Source organism: Molossus molossus, unplaced genomic scaffold (genome assembly GCF_014108415.1).
Source record: "Molossus molossus isolate mMolMol1 unplaced genomic scaffold, mMolMol1.p scaffold_m16_p_9, whole genome shotgun sequence".
In the NCBI taxonomy this organism is placed as follows: domain Eukaryota; kingdom Metazoa; phylum Chordata; class Mammalia; order Chiroptera; family Molossidae; genus Molossus; species Molossus molossus.
This window is the reverse complement of record NW_023425403.1, coordinates 46540901-46561798: the sequence shown is the minus strand read 5'-3', so window position 1 is coordinate 46561798 and position 20898 is coordinate 46540901. Positions and strand designations below refer to the sequence as shown.

The window sequence follows — 20898 nt, the reverse complement described above, 5'->3', positions numbered from 1 at the left end:
ATTATTTTAGGGTCACCACTTAGTATTTGCAGGTCAAGATAATAATTATTTATTTGTTCTTTAATACTAATGAAATTTATATACCATGAAAGAAAGTCATGTTAGGCAAAAGATAGGCAGCATAACCCTTGGGCAATGAAATCAATGGTTTGGATTCAAATCTTACCTCTGTTGTGACTTACTGTGTGGTTCTTAGGCAAATTACTAAAAATCCCTATAACTCAACTATAAAACTAGCTAACTCAGGAGGAAGTTCTGAGGATTAGATGAGATAATGAGTGTGAAGTATTAATGCAGTGTGTGGTACATAGTAAATGCTCAATAAACATTAGTTATTAATATATCAAATATGGGAATTTTTTTAAAACAGGTACTTGGAAAGATTATCAACATGAAGTTAAAGTTGTTCATGAACTGCAAGGATAAGCTTTCAGAAGCCCCTTTAAAGAGGTGAGACTAAGTGAACATAATTTCATTTCAGAAGATTTGCAAATACTAAAATGAAAAAAGTGCCATAATTATTAGTCCTGTTTTTTTTCTTCACAACATGATTAATTGAAGTAGATCAGAAGATCAGACATAATTTATTAACTTTAAATGATATAAAATTAAAATAACCTAACAAGTAAAATTGAACCAATCTAATTGCAGACTTTATAGTCTAATTGCAGATTTATGTTTATCCATGGGTATTTTTAAAAATGTGATTTAGGAATACCTATTTAGAAATAAAAAAGAAATGACAAGTGGGAAATAGGGTGAATTCCACCATTTTTGGTTTATCTATACTTTCAATACTTCAGAGCTAAATTATCAAAATGATCTTTATATATCGTCACTATTATTTGGAGGTATTTAAATGTAGTTAGTTGAAAATAATCTTTTTTTATTTTTTTAGAAAGAGCGTAAGGGAGAGAGAGAAACATTGATGTGGGAGTGATACACTGATCAGCTGCCTCCTGCACGCCCCCTAATAGGGATCAAGCCTGAAACCCAGGCATGTACCCTGACCAGGAATCAAACTAGGATTTCTCAGTCCATGAGACAACACTCAATCCACTGAGCCACACCAACCAGGCTAAAATAATCTTTTAATGATACAGAAAAGGTTGTTTATTGTTATATCAACATATTCCTCATAAATACTTTTCTGTTGGATAAAAATTCTATACTCATAGAGCTAATAGACCTCTCAATTACTGGCTAAAATAACATGAAAGCATTTGTTCATATTTAGAAAGATAATTAATTTGAAATACAAAAGATAAATGAGAAGTATGAACATTGAATTAGCTCATTCACACAAATACAAATCATCTCCATAGTATATAAAATTTTATAAAAGTTTGGATATATATAATAAAGAGTAGGAATTTTTGTTGTTGTTGTTGATTAAAAAAACATAATTTTTTTTTTTGTTAAAATGACCGAAGGGCCCTGGCTGGTTTGGCTCAATGGTTAGAGCATCAGCCCATGGACCAATAAGTCACGGGTTTGATTTCAGGCAAGAGCACGTACCTCAGTTGCAGTTTGGCCCTGGCCCTGGTCCCGGTCATTTGGGAGCCAGCCAGTTGATGTGTCCCTCTTGCATAGATGTTTCTCTCTCTCTCTCTCCCTCCCTCTCCCTCCCTCCCTCTCTTCCACTCTATCTCTTTCACTCTAAGATAAATACAAAAATATCTTCGAGTGAGGATTGAAAAAAAAATAACCCGAGGATATTTTTCCATTGATTTTTAGATGGAGTGGGAGGGAGGGAAAGAAACATCCATGCAAGAGAGATAACATCGATTGGTTGCCTCTATCATGACCCTGACCAGGGTTAGGGATCGAACCTGCAACCCTCTGGTTCACAGGCTGACACACTAACCGCTGAGCCAAACTGGCCAGAGCAAGAGTAGGAATATTGATTATAAGTAAGCATAATTCATTAGGAGGGAAAGAACTTGACTTCTCTCAGGTGAAATAACACCTAATGTACCAGATAGATGCTTTGAGTGGAGAGTAATGCTACAGAGGACAGCAGCTGTTAAACTTTTAAATGCTGAGTTAGAGAGAGTCTTGTTTACTCAGTAGCATATGTCGAGCAAACTAGTGATATTCCCAGTCCTTTACTTTCAGGATAAATAGTGTCTCATTCTTCTCAGGAGTGATGGAGGTTATGGCAGGAATTCCCTCAACTTCCTCCCCTAAAGCCTGTACCCCCAGCCTTCCTATGTGGTAGGGGAAGAATGTGCCCTCTCTGCTCTTTTATTTTTATTTTTTTTTATCCTCACCAGAGGACATTTTTTTTCTCCATTTTTTGTTCAGATAGAGTGGGAGGGAGGGAGGGAGGGAGAGAAACATCAATGTGAAAGGGACACATCGAGTGGTTGCCACCCACACCACCCAACCAGGGCCGGGGACAAACTGCAACCGAAGTACGTGCCCTTAGCGGGAACCGATCCTGGGTCTCTCTGGACCGCAGGCCGACGCTCTAACCGCTCTGACTGGCCAGGGCTCTCCTCTTGTTTAATACTCCCTGTCTGTTTTGATCCAGTGCTTTTCCATTTGTTCTGGGCCCTACGTAATAAATCACATAGTCCCTTTGTTTTGTGTCTTTAACCCCTCAGCTAGAGTTTTTCAGTCCAAAGAGTTATTATTCAGTTTTTAAAAAACAAACTGCTCTCTTAACTTCCTCTCCTCTAGAGCTGAATTTTCTTCCTCTTCTTCACTCTTTCTCAGTCTCAGCTTCTTTAAAGAGTAGTCATACCCCGTCTTCATCTCTCATTCATTGTACCTCCCACTGCAGTTTGGCTTTAACTTCCTTTTACTTAATCACAAAGAATTGCTGTTTGCATTAACCATGGGATGTTTTTTACTTGGTGACATTTCCACTGCATTTGACAATCTCAAAGACTTTTGAGATTTTGTACCTTTGCTTCATGACTGTTCTCTCCTCTTACCCCCTCTTCTTTTCTGACTCTGCCTTCCTGCAGTAAGCAGCTTTCAACATGCTGCCTATGATCACCACCTCCTGGGATCCCCGCTCCCTTGAGTGTAGGCTGCACTAAAATGATTTGCTTCTGATAGGCAGAATATGGCAAAAGTGGTGGAATGTGTCTTCTGCAATTAGGTCATAATAGACTATGACTTTTGTCTTGCTGGCATTCTCTCTTATTCTTGTGTGCTTCTGTGATGAATCATGCTGGAGGTGACCTTGTGGAAGGAGTTGAGGGCAGTCTCCGGCCAAGCACTAGTGAGAACTGCATGAGCCCGGAAGTGGATCCTTCCCCTTCAAGCCTTGAGATAACTACAGCATAGCTGACACTTGACTCCAGTCTCAAAAATAGTGGAAGTCACTATTCCTAGTAATGTAACTAGTTCTTATTAAGTGTGATATTGGGGAATAAGGCTAAAATACATTAAAACTTCAAGTCTATTAATAAGCTTCTGCTTTCAACTCAATTCTGTTTGTTTTTCATTGAACTATTTTAATTGGTACAGAATTTCAACTTGAATTTTACTTGGTTTCTGATTATTTGTTTTCATATTATGAATGGAACAAAGAGCTAATACAGTGGCTGAAAAATAGACTATGGTCATATGTGAAGAAGAATCAGTGAGTGAAGACAGATCATAAACTTCTAGAAATTATGTGCATAAGTCAGTATCTTAAAGGGATCCTAATCATGTTCATTAAGAAATAATTAACAAGGGTGTGTGTGTATGTCTGTGCAGAGTCTTATAGTGGCTAACAGTGTAAACAAAATAATAATAATTGTCTACCATTTACAAGCATTATCTCTTCTGCAATATAGTATAATTTTAGTCTTTTTGATTTAAGACTTTCTTGTCATATTTTTAAACAATTTTCAATTTTAAAATATTTTAGATAGAAGAAAACTCAATTTGGGTCAAAGTATGTTTTTTTGTTTTTTATGTTCTATCAACAGTTTTTACCGATTGGTTCTGGAACCAGAAGTGACATTAGTGGCTAATGACATCATTGAACCAATGGCAAAATTCTTGGATATCCCCGAATCACCCCTTCTAACCCTCAACATGATTACTCCTGAAGGCTGGTTGGTTGAACCAGTACACAGCAACTGTGACCTTGATAATATTCACTTAAAGGATGTAAGTTATCATGTAAACTTATATAAAGAATGGGGAGCTGTGGCTGGTTTGGCTCAGTGGTTAGAGTGTCAGCCCACAGACCAAAGAGACTCGGCTTTGATTCTGACTAAGGGCATGTAAGTCCGTTGCAGTTCGTCCTCAGCCCTGGTCGGGGTCATGCAGGAGGCAACCAGTCAGTGTGTCTCTCTCACATCAGTGTTTCTCTCTCTCTCTCTCTCTTTCTTTCTCTCTCTCTCTCTCCCCACCTCCCTCCCTCCCTCCTTCCCTCCTTCCCACTCTATCTGAAGATTTTATATTGAGTCTGCTCAATATTTTAGTAGCTGTTAAACAATTAATGGAGATTAAACATTTTCTAAGCTGCATTAACTCTCTCACCACAAACTCTTTACCCTTTTGGTTAGAATCTTTAAAGTTATCTAATTGATGTGTATTACACTGAACTGTCTCTTTATGAAGAATCCAACAGACTCCTTTAAGAGATAAAACTCAATGAAAAAACAGATATTTTGTTTCTTCTTGCCAAGTTCATTTCAATTTCCCCTCATGAAATCATTAAGAACGTAGCCTCAGCTGAGGATTGAAATAAATAAATAAAGTAAAAACAAAACCTGAAGGGCAAAATAGGTACAAAGTGGTGTTGGCCTAAGCTACCATGCACCCATCACCATATTTTCTACACTGTGCATCTTAGAACAGCATTTGTGACCCAGAGGCCTGAAGCAACAAAACAAGTGAAGACATCTAGAAATCCAGAAAACCAGAGAAACTGAATTTAGAAGTTCAGGAAACTCAAAAATCAGAGGCAAGACTGGGTCAGGACCTAAAATCATAAAAAGAAAAAAAAATTGGTGAGCATCCACAGTATGATCAATTGCTACTCACTTGCTACAGTTATAGTAGCTGATAAGAATTTGTCCCCCCACCCACCCTGTTCTTTTTTTTTAAATTCTCACCTGAGGATATTGTTCATTGAGTGTTATCTCTTAAAGGAGTCTGTTGGATTCTTCATTAAGAGACAGTTCAGTGTAGTACACATCAATTAGATAACTTTAAAGATTCTAACCAAAAGGGTAGTTTGTGGTGAGAGAGTTAATGCAGCTTAGAAAAGATTTGATATTGAGTCTGCTCAATATTTCAGTAGCTATTAAACAATTAATGGAGATTAAACATTTTTGTTGTGAATGGCATATATAACAAGGTTTTTATAGAAGCTATTTAAGTGCACAGTAGCTCTGTTTATTTTAGAAGACTAAAATAGAGAAGCAATTTCCTCTGTCGTCATAGTTTATATAAATAGAAGGAAATCATAAATTCTAGCAGCTGCGAAAGTGAACTGCCTCTGAGGCCCTTCTCTTCCACTGTGCACTGTACCTGCTCAGAATATCCTGCAGCCGTCCTGGAACAACACTAAATAGCAAATAAAGACAGTTGCTAGACTGGAAAGGAGGAGTCATAGATAAAGGACAGAAGCGTACCATTACAAAAATGAAGTTACCAGTGAGAGCTTTGTCACTACACACTAGCTCGCGTGGGCACTCCTTGCTACATCTAATTCCCAACATAAATACTTTAGGAAAGCTTGACATAGAAAAATTTTCCCTTACCAGGACTTTGCTCAACAGTTAATATTTAGAACAGATAAAAACATAAAGGAGAGGTAAACATAAAAAAAAGATTACTACCTATCAAATTCTTGATAATAGGAACTGATTTAACCTAAATTAATTTAACTTAAACCACCTTTATGAAATTATTAGAAAACAAGATATTTGCTAAGAAACCTCTTTGAAAAACAAATGGGTTATTTTTGGTGTTATGGTTTAAATCATAGAATTGATGTCTGTTATACAAATATATAGGGACAAGAGAAATTTTCACATTAATATATTGTAAAGTGAAGGTACTATTGTCATAGTCTGATTGAATATATTTGGACTTTGCCCTAATGTATAATTCATAATGAAAAAATAGTTAAGCTTTACTTTATAATCACTTTAGGGTACAGTTTCCTTGTCTGTAAAATGAAAGAGTTGAACTAGTTGATCTCTACAATATTCTTATATTCTGAGACTATCCCATGAAAATCTTTCCATATTAGATTTAATAAGGACTGTGGACACAAGTTAATGAAGTATATGAAGTTCATCACTTAGAATACTAATGATTCAGCCACTAATTCAGAACCCAACTAAGGTTTTTAAAACAAATACTGTTTTCAAAGAAGTCACTTATTTCTTTTTTTTTTTTTAACTTATCTTTATTATTGATTATATTACAGATGTCCCCCCTTTTTTTCCTCATTGACCCAATCCTGCCCCCCTCCTGCCTTCCCCACACTAATGTCGGTGTCCATTGGTTGTGCATATATGCATAGAAGTTCTTTGGTTTATGTCATCCCACCCTCCCTCCCCCTTTCCCTTTGAGGTTCATCAGTCTCTTAATTTCTTCATCTTTTTCACTCATTCCCCCTGTCCCCTCCCATCTGGAAAGCAACAAAGTGCTCTGTATCTTTGAGTCTCTTTCTGTTCTGCTTGCTCATTTTGTTTGTAGATTCAAGTGTTGATAGATATGTATTCATTGCCATTTTGTTTGTTCATATATTTTATCTTTTTCTTCAAAAAGACCCTTCATCATTTCATATAATAACGGTTTGGTGGTGATGAACTCCTTTAACTTTTTCTTGTCTGGGAAACTCTTTATATGTCCATCGATTCTAAAGATAGCTTTGCAGGATAGAGTAATCTTGGTTGTAGGTCATTGCTTTTTATCACCTTGAATATCTCTTGCCACTCCCTTCTGGCCTGAAAAGTTTCTATTGAGTAATCAGCTGACCATCTTATGGGAGCTCCTTTGTAAGTAATGAACTGCTTTTCTCTTGCTGCTTTTAAGATTCTCTCTTTGACTTGAACCTTTTGCATTTTGATGATGATGTGTCTTGGTGTGGACCTCTTTGGGTTCATCTTGTTTGGGACTCTCTATACTTCCTAGACTTGTGTGTTTGTTTCCTTCACCCAGTTAGAGGAGTTTTCTGTCATTTTTTCAAACAGGTTTTCTTTTTAATCCTCATCCAAGGATATTTTTCCATTTATATTCAGATCGAGTGAGAGGGAGAGAGAGGGAAGGAAAGGGAGAGAGAAACATTGACGTGAGAGGGACACATCCACTGGTTGCCTCCTGCACAATCAGGGCCACGGACAAACAGCAACCGAGGCACATACCCTTGACCAGAATTGAACCTGTGACTCTTTGGTCCATGGGCCGATGCTCTAACTGCTGACCCAAACGAGCCAGGGGCTGTAAATTATTCTTTATTTCAGTTAATGCATCCTTCATTTCTGACTGATCCTTTTTTTTTTTTTATCCTCACCTGAGGACATTTTTCCATTTTTTGTTCAGATAGAGTGGGAGGGAGAGAGAGGAAGAGAGAGAGAGAGAAACATCAATGCGAAAGGGACACATCGAGGGACACACCCGCACGACCAACCAGGGCCGGGGACAAACTGCAACCGAGGTACATGCCCTTAGCAGGAACCTAACCCGGGTCTCTCTGGACCACAGGCGGACGCGCAGGCCACTGAGCCAAACCGGCCAGGGCCTGACTGGTCCTTTTTTATGTGGTTGATGTTCTCACTAAATCCTTGGAGGTCTCCTTAAGTCTCTTAAGTTCCTTCAGCATCTTTATAACCAGTGTTTTGAACTCTGCGTCTGGTTGATTGCTTATCTCCATTTTGTTCAGTCTTTTCCTGGAGTTTTGTTCTCTTTTCATTTTGGACATGTTTCTTTGTCTCTTCATTTTTGCTGCTTTCCTGTGATTCTTTCTATGTATTAGGTAGAGTTGCTATGTCTCCTAGGCTTCGTAGGGTGGCCTATTGTTGTAGGTTATCTGTAGGATCCAGTGGCACAGCCTCCTTGATCACCCCAGCTGGGCCCTCGAGGTGCACACCTTGTATGAGCTGTACATCCATCAGTTGTAATTGAGTCTTAATTGCTGTTGGCATGTCAATGGGAGGGATTTACTCAGGCTGATCAGCTGTAAGGACTGGCTGTGCCCACTGAACACTGGCCTCTGACTACGTTGGGGATCAGCTGTGCAGGGGCCCACCACACAGAGCAAGACTTACTTCAGCAGGCCTCTGGTACCCACTGAGTCCACTCACTGAGTGTGTCCCTTGTGGAGGTGGTTGGGTGGTGGTGCTTCGATGTGGTCTGAAGCTGTCCACTGGTTGTGCTGGCTCTGGGGCAAGGTCAGCCACTGCCTGTGCTCTATCCAGGGCCACCCAGCATAAGCTACAAAGTGGTCTGCAGATGGCTGCTTCTTGTGCTGGGCTTGGAGGTGCCCAGGAAAAGCCAAGTTGTGAACCAAGGCTGACTGCTTCTAGTGCCAGGCCTGGGGCCACTTAATGAGAGAGATGGGGCTTGCTGAGACCAGATGCTGCTTGTTTGAGAGATTTTAGGAAAATTTGAAGCAGGATCCAAGACAGGCCAATCCTATGGTAAAGCAAGGGGCAACAGCTTGGGTGGGCCTGAAAATTGTGTGAGGTGGGGCCTCAGGCAATCACTAGGGCAGGGCAAACAGTGTGAGCCAGGTTGCTGGAGTCCCAGATATGGCTGCTGTCTGCTGCCCCAGGGAAGGGCTCATCGAAGGAACAAGGGCCTCCGCCAACACATCTGTCCAGGAGAAAGCTGCCTCACAGCTTCTCCCCGATGCCAAACGACTCAGCTCTTCCCCATATGTCTGGTGCTTTTCGAGCTGCCTCCCCCATGCTAGAGCCTGGAGGATGTGAGTCCCAGTAAGTCCATGCACGGGCCCCTTCAGAGGAGCTGCTTGGGGCTCCAGCTGCCTCAGCCTCCCTCAACCTCAGCTCCCGCTGGTTTTTCCAGCCACAAGTGATGGGGACTTCTCTTCCTGGCACTGGAATCCTGAGCTGGGTGCCTGGTGTGGGATGGGGACCCCTCAGTCCAGAGGGAGGACCTTCCCAGCCGAGGTGTCCTGATTTTTATCCACCACGTGGGTGTGAGACCAGCCCGTCACGCCTCAGCCTCTCCTAACAGTCTCCATGCAGCTTCTTCTTTAATTTTGTAGTTGTAGGACTTCCATTCAGCTCGATGTCATGCGGTTCTGAATGATGGTTGTGTTGTAGTTCAGTTGTAATATCGATGTGGTGGTGGGAGGAGGTAATATCGCGTTTACCTACGCCACCATATTAACCGCAGAAGTCATTTATTTCTTAAAAACAGTAAAATATAAGAGCGGGAGTCAAGAAAGAAATGTTGTACACAAATACTATGGTTATTTTCTGTGGTAATGACAATACAAGAAAAACAAATATGATAGAGAATACTTTCAAATACACTATATTCTAAACACACTAAACAGTGTTGAAAACCTTATCACTGTCTTAACTGCTCAATGAAATTGCTAAACTATGTAAAAATCACTTACTATTTCATTTATTTTCATATTTGGATATGTTTTTTTTTTGGAGTAGAGAAAAAGCTTTAGTCCTACGATATTTACTGTAGCATTTGCAATAGAGGAAAATCTGGAAACAGTTGTAATGACCAGCACTTAAAGGATGTTTAGAGAGAAAGGGACATGGTCCTAGATAATTATATTTAATGAAAAACCAGGTTACACTTTCTTAGGAAAAGGTTTATGGAGAAAAAAGAAGTAGAAGTCAATGCATTGATGTGTTTATAAATGTTTAGTCTGTAGGTAATTTCTATTTTTTCTCTTTTCCACTTTCTTATATTTGCTCCATTTTCTTTAATGGGCATGTGTTATTTTGAGTGCATAATAATGAAACATTAATATTTTTAAAATACAAGAAAGGCAATAGATGGTGATGAGTTGGATCCCTTGCCAGGTGTTGAGAGGGAGCCCTAGAGCAATAGCAATGAAGCAGATCCTTCGAGGAGTTTTCCATCCAGATCTGCCTTGAAGAGATTAGAATGCTACAACTGCATAACATCTTTCCTGCTTGTGATATTGGTCCATAGATCATGAGGCTGGAGTAGACCTGATGTCATGGGAAAGGAAAAAAAATGTATCATGAGATTTGGTCTTCAAGAAATTGGCTCAGCTGTTAACTTCACTCATGTGAAAGAAAGACTTGAAATTGCCCACCCAAAATTTCTTGGCTAATGTTAAAATAATCTCATTTAGTTATTACAATATTTGTATTAAGGGAATTACTAATGACTTATTTTCTCCACAGATTGAGAGAACTGTTATAGCAGAATATGAATTAGAATATCTACTACTTGAAGGACATTGCTTTGATATGACGACAGAGCAGCCTCCTCGAGGTCTACAGTTTACACTTGGCACAAAAAATCAACCTGTTGTGGTTGATACAATAGTGATGGCCAATCTTGTAAGTATTATAAATAATCAATTGATGTTATTACAATTAGATGTTCTGACAAAAATCATTAAAATTAGATGTTTGGTAAAATTTTGTTTTCCTAATAATAAGATAAAATAATTTTTATTCTGCTATTGCTGAACAGCTCTCAAAAAACAAAATTGAAACCTTGAATAAGGTAATTAAATAAAACAAAAATGAAGGGAATCATATTTTAGAATGTGCTTTTATAGGTTATTGCAAAATCTCCTTCCTTGGAATTTATTTGTAGAATTCATTCATCCCACAGTTAGTAAACACTTTCTTGGATGATTCATGTATAATCTTTCTTAAACAATTGGATGTGTGTGTAGTCATAACTATGATCATATTTTTCTCACTTAAAAGGGATATTTTCAGTTAAAAGCAAACCCAGGTGTTTGGATACTGAAATTACGCCAAGGAAAATCTGAAGATATTTATCAAATAGTTGGGTGAGTTATATAAACCCCTTTTAAATTTTTATATGTAAATAAGTTTTCAGTGTGATATAGCCAAGATCATCAAAACATCTAAAATGTTCACAAGTACCATTACTATAAAAAACAAATAAAAAATAACTGACATTTATTCCCCCCCAGATTTTTTTATTTCAAAAATACAAGAGGTATGCCTATATATATCATGTTCTTTATTCTACCTCCTTTACTTTACTGTTTTCTATATACTTTTTCATGTGTTAACATAATTAATATACTTATCATTGAATGACAATATAATGTGTACTGTATCTTATATAACAAAGCCATTATCCATGGATTATGTTTCGTTTTTTATTTTTATAAATAAGAATTGGTTACTTTCATAGTAACTTACCTGCTCATCAGTGAGCATAGTATAAAGCAGGGATTAGCAAACTTACTCTGTAGAAGCCAATAGAAAATACTTAATATTTTAGGGCACATAGGATCTTTGTCAGTATTCTTTTTTTTAACCATTTTAAAATGTAAAAACCATTTTTAGTTCAGGGGCCATCAAAAATGGGTCACTAACTTGATTTTACTTGCCATCCATAGTTTGCTGAACCCTTATAAAGCCTTTTTACATCCCTAATTAATAAATGTCTGTACTTGTCATTTATTTACATAAATACAGGGTTGGGCAAAAGATGATTTACAGTTGTGAGTACACAAAACACAGAGTATTATAATAATCATAACCTACATGTTTCTTTTCCATACAAGCAACTGTAACCCTACTTTTGCCTGACCTTGTATTTATTGAGCATTATTATTATACCAAGAGCTGTGCTTAACAAAGATAATATAGGGGTAGTGGTTATTGTACCTTTTTTCACTGCCTTTTCCCCTTTTCCTTATACTGTGCCTAGCACTCAGTGTCATTCAACAAATATGCATAATAATTTATTCACACAAAGCCTAGAACACTTAATTCTGTGATAGGGAGGAGGGTTCAGGTAAGTCAGTGTCGTCACTAGGAATAAGATAGTTTTGAAGAATTATAGTAACTTACTGTTAGTCATACATATATAACATTCCAGGAATAGGAAGTGGTACAAATTTTTCATCTAAAACTCTTTAGGGCCTTATGTGTTTTAGAATTAGAATTTTTCAGATTTTATAAAGTTAATACACATTATATATTCTGATGCATCTGGCAGGATCTAAGACAACACTTTATTAAACATTTCTGTTGCAAAATGTGTGAATATTTACATTAAAAGGATATATAATGACTAAAAGAAAACAAAAACAGGACTTCCGGTCAAGATAACAGTGTAGGTAGATGTGGTACTGCGTCCTCCGACAACCACATCAGAGTTACAACTAAACTACAGAACAACCATCCTTCAGAACCGCCTGAAATCAAGCTGAATGGAAGTCCTACAACTACAAAATTAAAGAAGCCGCATGGAGACTGGTAGAAGGGGTGGAGGTGTGACAGGCTGGTCCCACACCCACGTGTGGCGGAAAAAAATCAGGAGGACACCTCGGCTGGGAAGGTCCTCCCTGAGGACTGAGGGGTTCCGGTCCCATACCAGGCGCTGGTGCCAGGAAGAGAAGTCCCCATCACTTGTGGCTGGAAAAACCAGCGGGAACTGAGACTGAGGGAGGCTGAGATGGCTGCAGGAGCCCCAGTCAGATCCTCTTAAAGGGCCCGTGCACAGACTTACTCGGACTTGCTCCCTCTAAGCTCAGAGGAGAAGCAGCTTGAGGGGTGCCAGAGACATACAGGGAAGAACTGAGCTGTTTGGCACTGGAGCGAGGGCTGGGGAGGGGGCTTTCTCCTGGACAGACGTGCTGTCAGAGGCCTTTGTTCCTTTGGTGAGCCCTTCCCTGGGGTGGCAGACAGTCTCCATATCTGGGACTCCAGCAACCTGGCTTATACTGTTTGCCCCGCCCCGGTGACTCCCTGAGGCCCCGCCCCGCCCAGCTTTCAGGCCCACCCAAGCTGTTGCCACTTGCTTTAGCATAGGATTGGCCTGTCTTGCATCCTGCTTCAGGTTTTTTTAAATTCTTTCAAACAAGCAGCATCTGGTCTCAGCTAACCCTATACCTCTCGTTAAGTAATACACAGAAAGAAACACAGGGAGGCAGCCAAAATGAGGAGACTAAGAAACAGGTCCCAAATGAAAGAACAGAACAAAACCCCAAGAAAAGAACTAAGCGAAATGGAGATAAGCAACCTAACAGATGCCGAGTTCAAAATACTGCTTATAAGGATGCTCAATGAACTTAGTGAGAACCTCAGTGAACTAAGTGAGGGCCTTAAGAGCATAAAAAGGGACCAGTCAGAAATGATGGATGCACAGTCAGAAATGAAGGAGGCATTAACTGAAATAAAGAATAATTTACACAGATTCAATAGTCGAGTACGTAAATCCAAGAAGCAAACCATCAATTTGGAATATAAGGAAGCAAAAAACGCCCAATCAGAGCAGCAAAAAAAGAAAAAAGAATCCAGAAAAAGGAGGAATAGTGTAAGGAGCCTCTGGGACAACTTCAAGCGCGCCAACATTCGCATCTTGGGGGTGCCAGAAGGAGAAGAGCGAGAACAAGAAATTGAAAACCTGATTGAAACAATAATGGCAGAAAACTTTCCTAACTTGGTGAAGGAAACAGACATACAAGTCCAGGAAGCACAGAGAGTCCCAAACAAGATGAACCCAAAGAGGTCCACACCAAGACACATCATCATCAAAATGCAAAAGGTTCAAGACAAAGAGAGAATCTTAAAAGCAGCAAGAGAAAGGCAGATAGTTACCTACAAGGGAGTTCCCATAAGGCTCACAGCTGATTTCTCAAAAGAAACTTTGCAGGCCAGAAGGGAGTGGCAAGAAATATTCAGAGTGATGAAAAGCAAGAACCTACAACCAAGATTACTCTATCCTGCAAAGCTGTCATTTAGAATCGATATAAAGAGTTTCCCAGACAAGAAAAAGTTAAAGGAGTTCATCACTACCAAACTGTTATTATATGAAATGATGAAGGGTCTTTTTGAAGAAAAAGATAAAATATATGAACAAACAAAATGGCAATGAATACATATCTATCAACAATGGAATCTACAAACAAAATGAACAGGTAGAACAGAAACATTCTCATAGATACAGAGAACAATTTGTTGGTTGCGTGAATGGGTGAAAAAGGTGAAGGGATTAAGAAGTATAAATTCATTGCTAGACTGACAAACCTCAAAGGGAAAGGGGTTGGGGGGTGGGAAGAAATAAACCAAAGAACTTATATGCATAACCAATGGACACAGACAATAGTGTGGGAAAAGGCGGGAGGGGGGCGGGAGTGGGGAGGAGGGGGGTCAATGGGGGAAAAATGAGGAACATCTGTAATACATTCTACATTCAACAATAAAGATTTTAAAAAATATATTAAGGACATTAAAATATATATATATATACAGAAGACTTGAGCGGACACTGCACCAAAGGAGACGTGGATGGCAAATAAGCACATAAAAAAGATGCTCAACATCATTAGTTATTAGGAAAATGCACATTAAACCCCCAAACTGCCACTCATCTATTAGAATGGCTAACATTAAAACAGTGGTTCTCAACGTTCCTAATGCCACGACCCTTTAATATAGTTCCTCATGTTGTGGTGACCCCCAACCATAAAATTATTTTCGTTGCTATTTCATAACTGTAATTTTGCTACTGTTATGAATCGCCACCAGAAATATGTTTTCCAGTGGTCTTAGGCAACCCCTGTGAAAGGGTTGTTCAGCCCCCAAAGGGGTCTCGACCCACAGGTTGAGAACTGCTGCATTAAAAGGACTGACACTACCAAGTGCTGGTGAGGATATGAAGCAACAGGAACTGTCATATACTATTGGTCAAAAAGTAGAATAGTACAACCACTTTAGAACAGTTGACAGGACCTTAAAATTTTAGATACACACTCAAACCATATGATCCAGGCATCTCACTCATGGATATTGATCCATAATAAAAGGAAGTATATGTTTATACAAATACTTGTACATTAATGTTTATAGCAGCTTTATTTGTAATTGCCAGATACTGAAAATGACCCAAATGTTAATAAGTGAAGGAATAATCAAAATGTGGTACATCCATACAAGGGAGTACTACCCAGCAATATAAATGGATGAACTGTTGATAATGTTGTAAGATGTCAGCAAGATAACCAGAGATGCAGAGCCGAATTGTAAAGGAGCGCTTTAATCGCTGGCAGGCTACAGGGGGTAATTATCCCAAATCTCAGTCCTGAGCTTCCTTTGTTCCTTTCTTATATAGGCACAAACTACAGAAAAAACTACATTCAAGAAAAAACCTGCATTCATTCTTCTTGGCTCTGCTTAATTGGTGCTGGGACTGATACAGACTTGGTGGCGGGGTGGGGGGCGGTCTGTTGCAGGGGTCAGGGCAATCATTAATCTCTTTCTATGGTCCCTCTAAGTTTCCCCAAGGCCATCATTAACCCCTTATCTTTATGGTTCCTCTGGGTGTCAGTCCCAGGTTTTTTAGAAAACTGCTTGGGTGTTTATGTGCAGGAATAACTGATCAGAATGGTGTTTAATTTTTAAAATAGCCCAGCTCAATAACACAGTGACATAGATGAATCTCAAAATAATTATGCTGAGTTAAAGAAGTGTGGCCCCCAAAAAAGAGCACATGCTGTATGATTCCTTTTATAAATCATAAAACACTAGGTAATACAAACTGTAATAACAAATCAGATCACTGGGGGAAGGCAGGTAAAAACAGAGGGACATATTGAAGATAAATAGGATAAGAAAACACAGATCCTACCATTTTATAATGTTTCCTAGTGGGAAACAAGTGTTAAGAAAATGAGTGACAATTAATGCATTGTAAATACTATAAAAGAGTACTATGGTGGTACAGAAAATAAAGCAAAATATACTGTAACATTTATACTGATCCTCGTAAAAACTGTGGCTTCAGGGGATAATTTCAAGAACCACTCATGTTTTGCTCCAACTTCTTTGACCTTATACAAACTGTTCTGTCAGGAATTCAGTGTATCTTAATCTATCACTACTGTTTCACCATTGCTTTTTGCAAAGGGAAAGCCCTTAGGAATTAGATAAACTGTGATTCAAATCCCTCTCTACCTCCAGCTATCTGTATAACCTTGCATGAGTTTCTTCACCACCTGGAGTCTGTTTATTTCCTCATAACAAGAGTAGATAATCCTATCTACCTCATAGGGTCTTGGTAAGGACTAAAGAAGATAATCATCATAGAATGCATTGACTCACATTATTAAATGTTCTTTTCCTCCCCACTTATTCTTTGTTACTTCTTTTTTGTTTTGTTTTGTTTAAAAAGAATAAGGAGGAGGAGAAAGAGAAAGGAAGAAGGAGGAGGAGGAAGAAGAAGAAGAGAAGGAGGAAGAGGGGAACAGGGGAAGAAAAAGGAGAACAGGGAAAAGGAGGAAGAGGAGGACAAGGAGAAGAAGGAGGAGGAGGAGAACAGGAAAAAGGAGAAGAAGGAGGAGGAGGAGGAGAACAGGGAAAAGGAGGAAGAGGAGGAGAACAAAAGGAAGAAGGAGGAGGAGAACAGGGAAAAGGAGGAGGAGAACAAGGAGAAGAAGAAGGAGGAGAACAGGGAAAAGGAGGAAGAGGAGGAGGAGAAGGAGAAGGAGAACAGGGAAAAGGAGGAGGAGGAGAACAAAAGGAAGAAGGAGGAGGAGAACAGGGAAGAGGAGGAAGAGAACAGGGAAAAGGAGGAGGAGGAGAACAAGGAGAAAAAGAAGGAGGAGGAGAACAGGGAAAAGGAGGAAGAGGAGGAGAACAGGGAAAAGGGGGAGGAGGAGGAGAACAGGGAAAAGGAGGAGAACAAAAAGAAGGAGGAGGAGAACAGGGAAAAGGAGGAAGAGGAGGAGAACAGGGAAAAGGGGGAGGAGGAGGAGAACAGGGAAAAGGAGGAGGAGGAGAACAAAAAGAAGGAGGAGGAGAACAGGGAAAAGGAGGAAGAGGAGGAGAACAGGGAAAAGGGGGAGGAGGAGGAGAACAAGGAGAAAGGAGGAGAACAGGGAAAGGGAGGAGGAGAAGGAGAAGAAGAAGGAGAAGGAGAACAGGGAAAAGGAGGAGGAGGAGAACAAAAGGAAGAAGGAGGAGGAGAACAGGGAAGAGGAGGAAGAGAACAGGGAAAAGGAGGAGGAGGACAGGGAAAAGGAGGAGGAGGAGAACAAGGAGAAAAAGAAGGAGGAGGAGAACAGGGAAAAGGAGGAAGAGGAGGAGAACAGGGAAAAGGAGGAAGAGGAGGAGAACAGGGAAAAGGAGGAGGAGGAGAACAGGGAAAAGGAGGAGGAGGAGAACAGGGAAAAGGAGGAGGAAGAGAACAAAAAGAAGGAGGAGGAGAACAGGGAAAAGGAGGAGGAGGACAGGGAAAAGGAGGAGGAGGAGGAGAACAAAAGGAAGAAGGAGGAGGAGAACAGGGAAAAGGAGGAGGAGGAGAACAAGGAGAAGAAGAAGGAGGAGGAGAACAGGGAAAAGGAGGAAGAGGAGGAGAACAGGGAAAAGGAGGAGGAGGAGAACAGGGAAAAGGAGGAGGAGGAGAACAGGGAAAAGGAGGAGGAGGAGGAGAACAAAAAGAAGGAGGAGGAGGAGGAGAACAGGGAAAAGGGGGAGGAGGAGGAGAACAGGGAAAAGGAGGAAGAGGAGGAGAACAAGGAGAAGGAGGAGGAGAACAAGGAAAGGGAGGAGGAGAAGGAGAAGAAGGAGGAGGAGGCGAACAGGGAAAAGGAGGAGGAGGAGGAGAACAAGGAGAAGGAGGAGGAGAACAGGGAAAAGGAGGAGGAGGAGAACAAAAGGAAGAAGGAGGAGGAGAACAGGGAAGAGGAGGAAGAGAACAGGGAAAAGGAGGAGGAGGAGAACAAGGAGAAGGAGGAGGAGAACAGGGAAAAGGAGGAGGAGGAGGAGAACAGGGAAAAGGGGGAGGAGGAGGAGAACAGGGAAAAGGAGGAAGAGGAGGAGAACAGGGAAAAGGAGGAGGAGGAGGAGAACAGGGAAAAGGGGGAGGAGGAGGAGAACAAGGAGAAGGAGAAGGAGAACAGGGAAAAGGAGGAGGAGGAGGAGAACAAGGAGATGAGGAGGAGAACAGGGAAAAGGAGGAGGAGGAGAACAAAAGGAAGAAGGAGGAGGAGAACAGGGAAGAGGAGGAAGAGAACAGGGAAAAGGAGGAGGAGGAGGAGAACAAAAAGAAGGAGGAGGAGGAGGAGGAGAACAGGGAAAAGGGGGAGGAGGAGGAGAACAGGGAAAAGGGGGAGGAGGAGGAGAACAGGGAAAAGGAGGAGGAGGAGGAGAACAGGGAAAAGGAGGAAGAGGAGGAGAACAGGGAAAAGGGGGAGGAGGAGGAGAACAGGGAAAAGGGGGAGGAGGAGGAGAACAAAAAGAAGGAGGAGGAGGAGTAGAACAGGGAAAAGGGGGAGGAGGAGGAGAACAGGGAAAAGGAGGAGGAGGAGGAGAACAAAAAGAAGAAGGAGGTGGAGGAGAACAGGGATAAGGAGGAAGAGGAGGAGACCAGGGAAAAGGAGGAGGAGAGCAAGAAGGAGGAGGAGAACAGGAAAGAGGAGGAGGGGATCAGGGAAAAGTAGTAGGAGAAGAAGAAGCAGGAGGAGGAAGAGGAGAACAGGGAAAGGAGACAGAGGAGGAAAACAGGGAAAAGGAGGAGGAAGAGAATGAGGAGGTGGAGGAGAAAAGGAGTAGAACTAGGAAGAGGAGAGAAGGAGGAAGAGCTCCTTGTTACTTCTTAATATGTTGCAATTACATATATTTTAGATTATGTATGTGTATGTTATGTAATATATGCACAATATCTATCTTGCATAATGTGTATATATGTATTTTGTAAAACTAAACATATTAGGTTCTTTTTTATCTTTTTATTATTTGCTATCATACACAATCTATAAATGAATTATTTAGAGAAAAACTAGTCCTTGATGTTATATTTTAAGTATCACTAATATATTAGTGGAAAACTAATTTTTCTCATTCATAGATAGCTTTTGATAATGGAAATAATTTTAAATTTGTTTGTATTAATTATAAACAATAAATCTTCTCTCAGTCATAATTTACTTTAACTCTAAATATGATTGTCTCTAAATATCCAGATGGAAAAAACATAAATGATGCTACTCTGTAATAAAATTTCTCTGTAAAATATCAATAATGGAAAATAGGTCAATATAAAATATGATGGAAATGGAAATTCTGTTTATCCCAATTTATTATTTCCTTTTAATTGGCATTACATTTAGGAAATACATTCCTGAAATATGCTGAAAAGCTAAGCTAACATAATATTGGCCCGAGGTTCTAAGTCTAGATTTTAAAACCATGGCCAGATCATGTGATAATTTAAAGTTTGACTTTCTGTTAGGCATAATCCTCACTTGTGTACCTTTTGTGTCTGTCCATCTTATTGTATTCTTTAACTGCAGGTCATCTACCCTGACTCGGTGTTGACTGTCATTTACCTTGAGTACAAAAATACACAAAATTATTCTCTCCTAGAAAAGAAAATCTTCAGAGTTCTATTAAAATGAGACAGATGCTTCTTAGATTTTCTTAATTAAATTATAGAAAAGATCAGATACCTTACACACATATATGGCTTTTAATGTGCTAAATTATTGTGATAGACTTTTCACTTGAAATCCAGAAAAACTGATTGCGAAATTACTGTTTGTACATACTATTAGTTTGGTACCTTTTAGATTGAACTGCTTCTCCTGTGCTTTCTATAGGGTACAGGAGAGGTTTCAAACACTTTCCAGTCTTTCTTTACAATTCCTTGAGCTGGTCCCTTCACAGGCTCTGCACTCTCTGGCCTTGGCAGCGGTTGCAGCTCACTGTTTGTGGAGGACTTTTGTGGGCTCTTAGAAGGTCTCTATTGTTGTATCTCACTTTCCTTTGATCCCCCATCCCTGTTAGTGCATCTATTCCAGCTGGCTTCTCTAACAGCTTCCTGTCTCAGGTGTCCTGTGTTACACCCACAGCCTCTTTTTGCTGGTATCTTTTCATATTTCCAGGTTCCCATAATGGCAGGATGCATGACTATACCATGGTCATAAACAACAAAACATAATCTATGCCCTACTTGGCCATGTCTCTAAGTATGGGAAATACTTACACATCATTTGCCTAGAGGTTCAGGCCAGTCTCAAAGACAGCAGTACTCTACTGGATTAAAACAGTAAGTTAGTTTTCAAATACTAGATTCTAGTTCATGATCCACTTGAATTTTTCCAAACAGGAGCCAGTCGAAGTCTTTTGTGTCTCTCAACTTCAGAAAATACATTGCACAGTGTTTCTTTTTAAGGCATCTCTCTACCTTACTGAGTTTAGGATTAGAAGGCACTATTCCTTATGAGGATATAGTGATGGAGACTCACAGTGTGCCAACAGCTTCCAGAGAAGGATTGAATACAGGGAAATGGATTCTTGGCTCTAATGGGAAGCATTGTAGGGACAAGCTCGCCAGAAGGGCTAGCTTCCAGGAATGGATAACAGAACAAAGCCAGGGAACTGACCAACCAGAAGGAGCTGCTACCTCTCCCATTATTAGAAAGTAGGAAGCACCAAGCTGCTACTTACCAGCATGCCAACTGGTTTTCTGTATCCAGAAAGCTAAGAGATTGCACACTTAAATGCTAACGTAGATAACCTCTATGTCTCCATGACTTTGCTTGCCAAAAAAACGAGGCAAGCATTACTATGTTACCTCTACCTCACTTCTAAATTCCAAATCACATGCAAATGTAAACCAGAACCATAGCTTCAAAAGAATCTAGGAACAAGAGCAACAGAAAGAGTTACTAGCTCTCTAGCTTCTACAGTATATGCTAAAAGGTGGAATGGGTTGCCAGCCATGTCATAATATGCACTACATTTCTAC

General features: G+C 40.0%; 1 protein-coding gene across 1 annotated transcript in view; it reads left to right on the top strand.

Moving 5' to 3' along the window:
• UGGT2 (UDP-glucose glycoprotein glucosyltransferase 2) overlaps positions 1–20898 on the top strand; it is a 200708-nt gene that overhangs the window by 144191 nt on the left and 35619 nt on the right. The window contains exons 26-29 of the mRNA XM_036250132.1: positions 371–450; positions 3933–4116; positions 10335–10493; positions 10872–10957. Of these exons, the coding sequence (XP_036106025.1) occupies positions 371–450; positions 3933–4116; positions 10335–10493; positions 10872–10957 (509 nt within the window). The remainder of the gene's footprint in view (positions 1–370; positions 451–3932; positions 4117–10334; positions 10494–10871; positions 10958–20898) is intronic.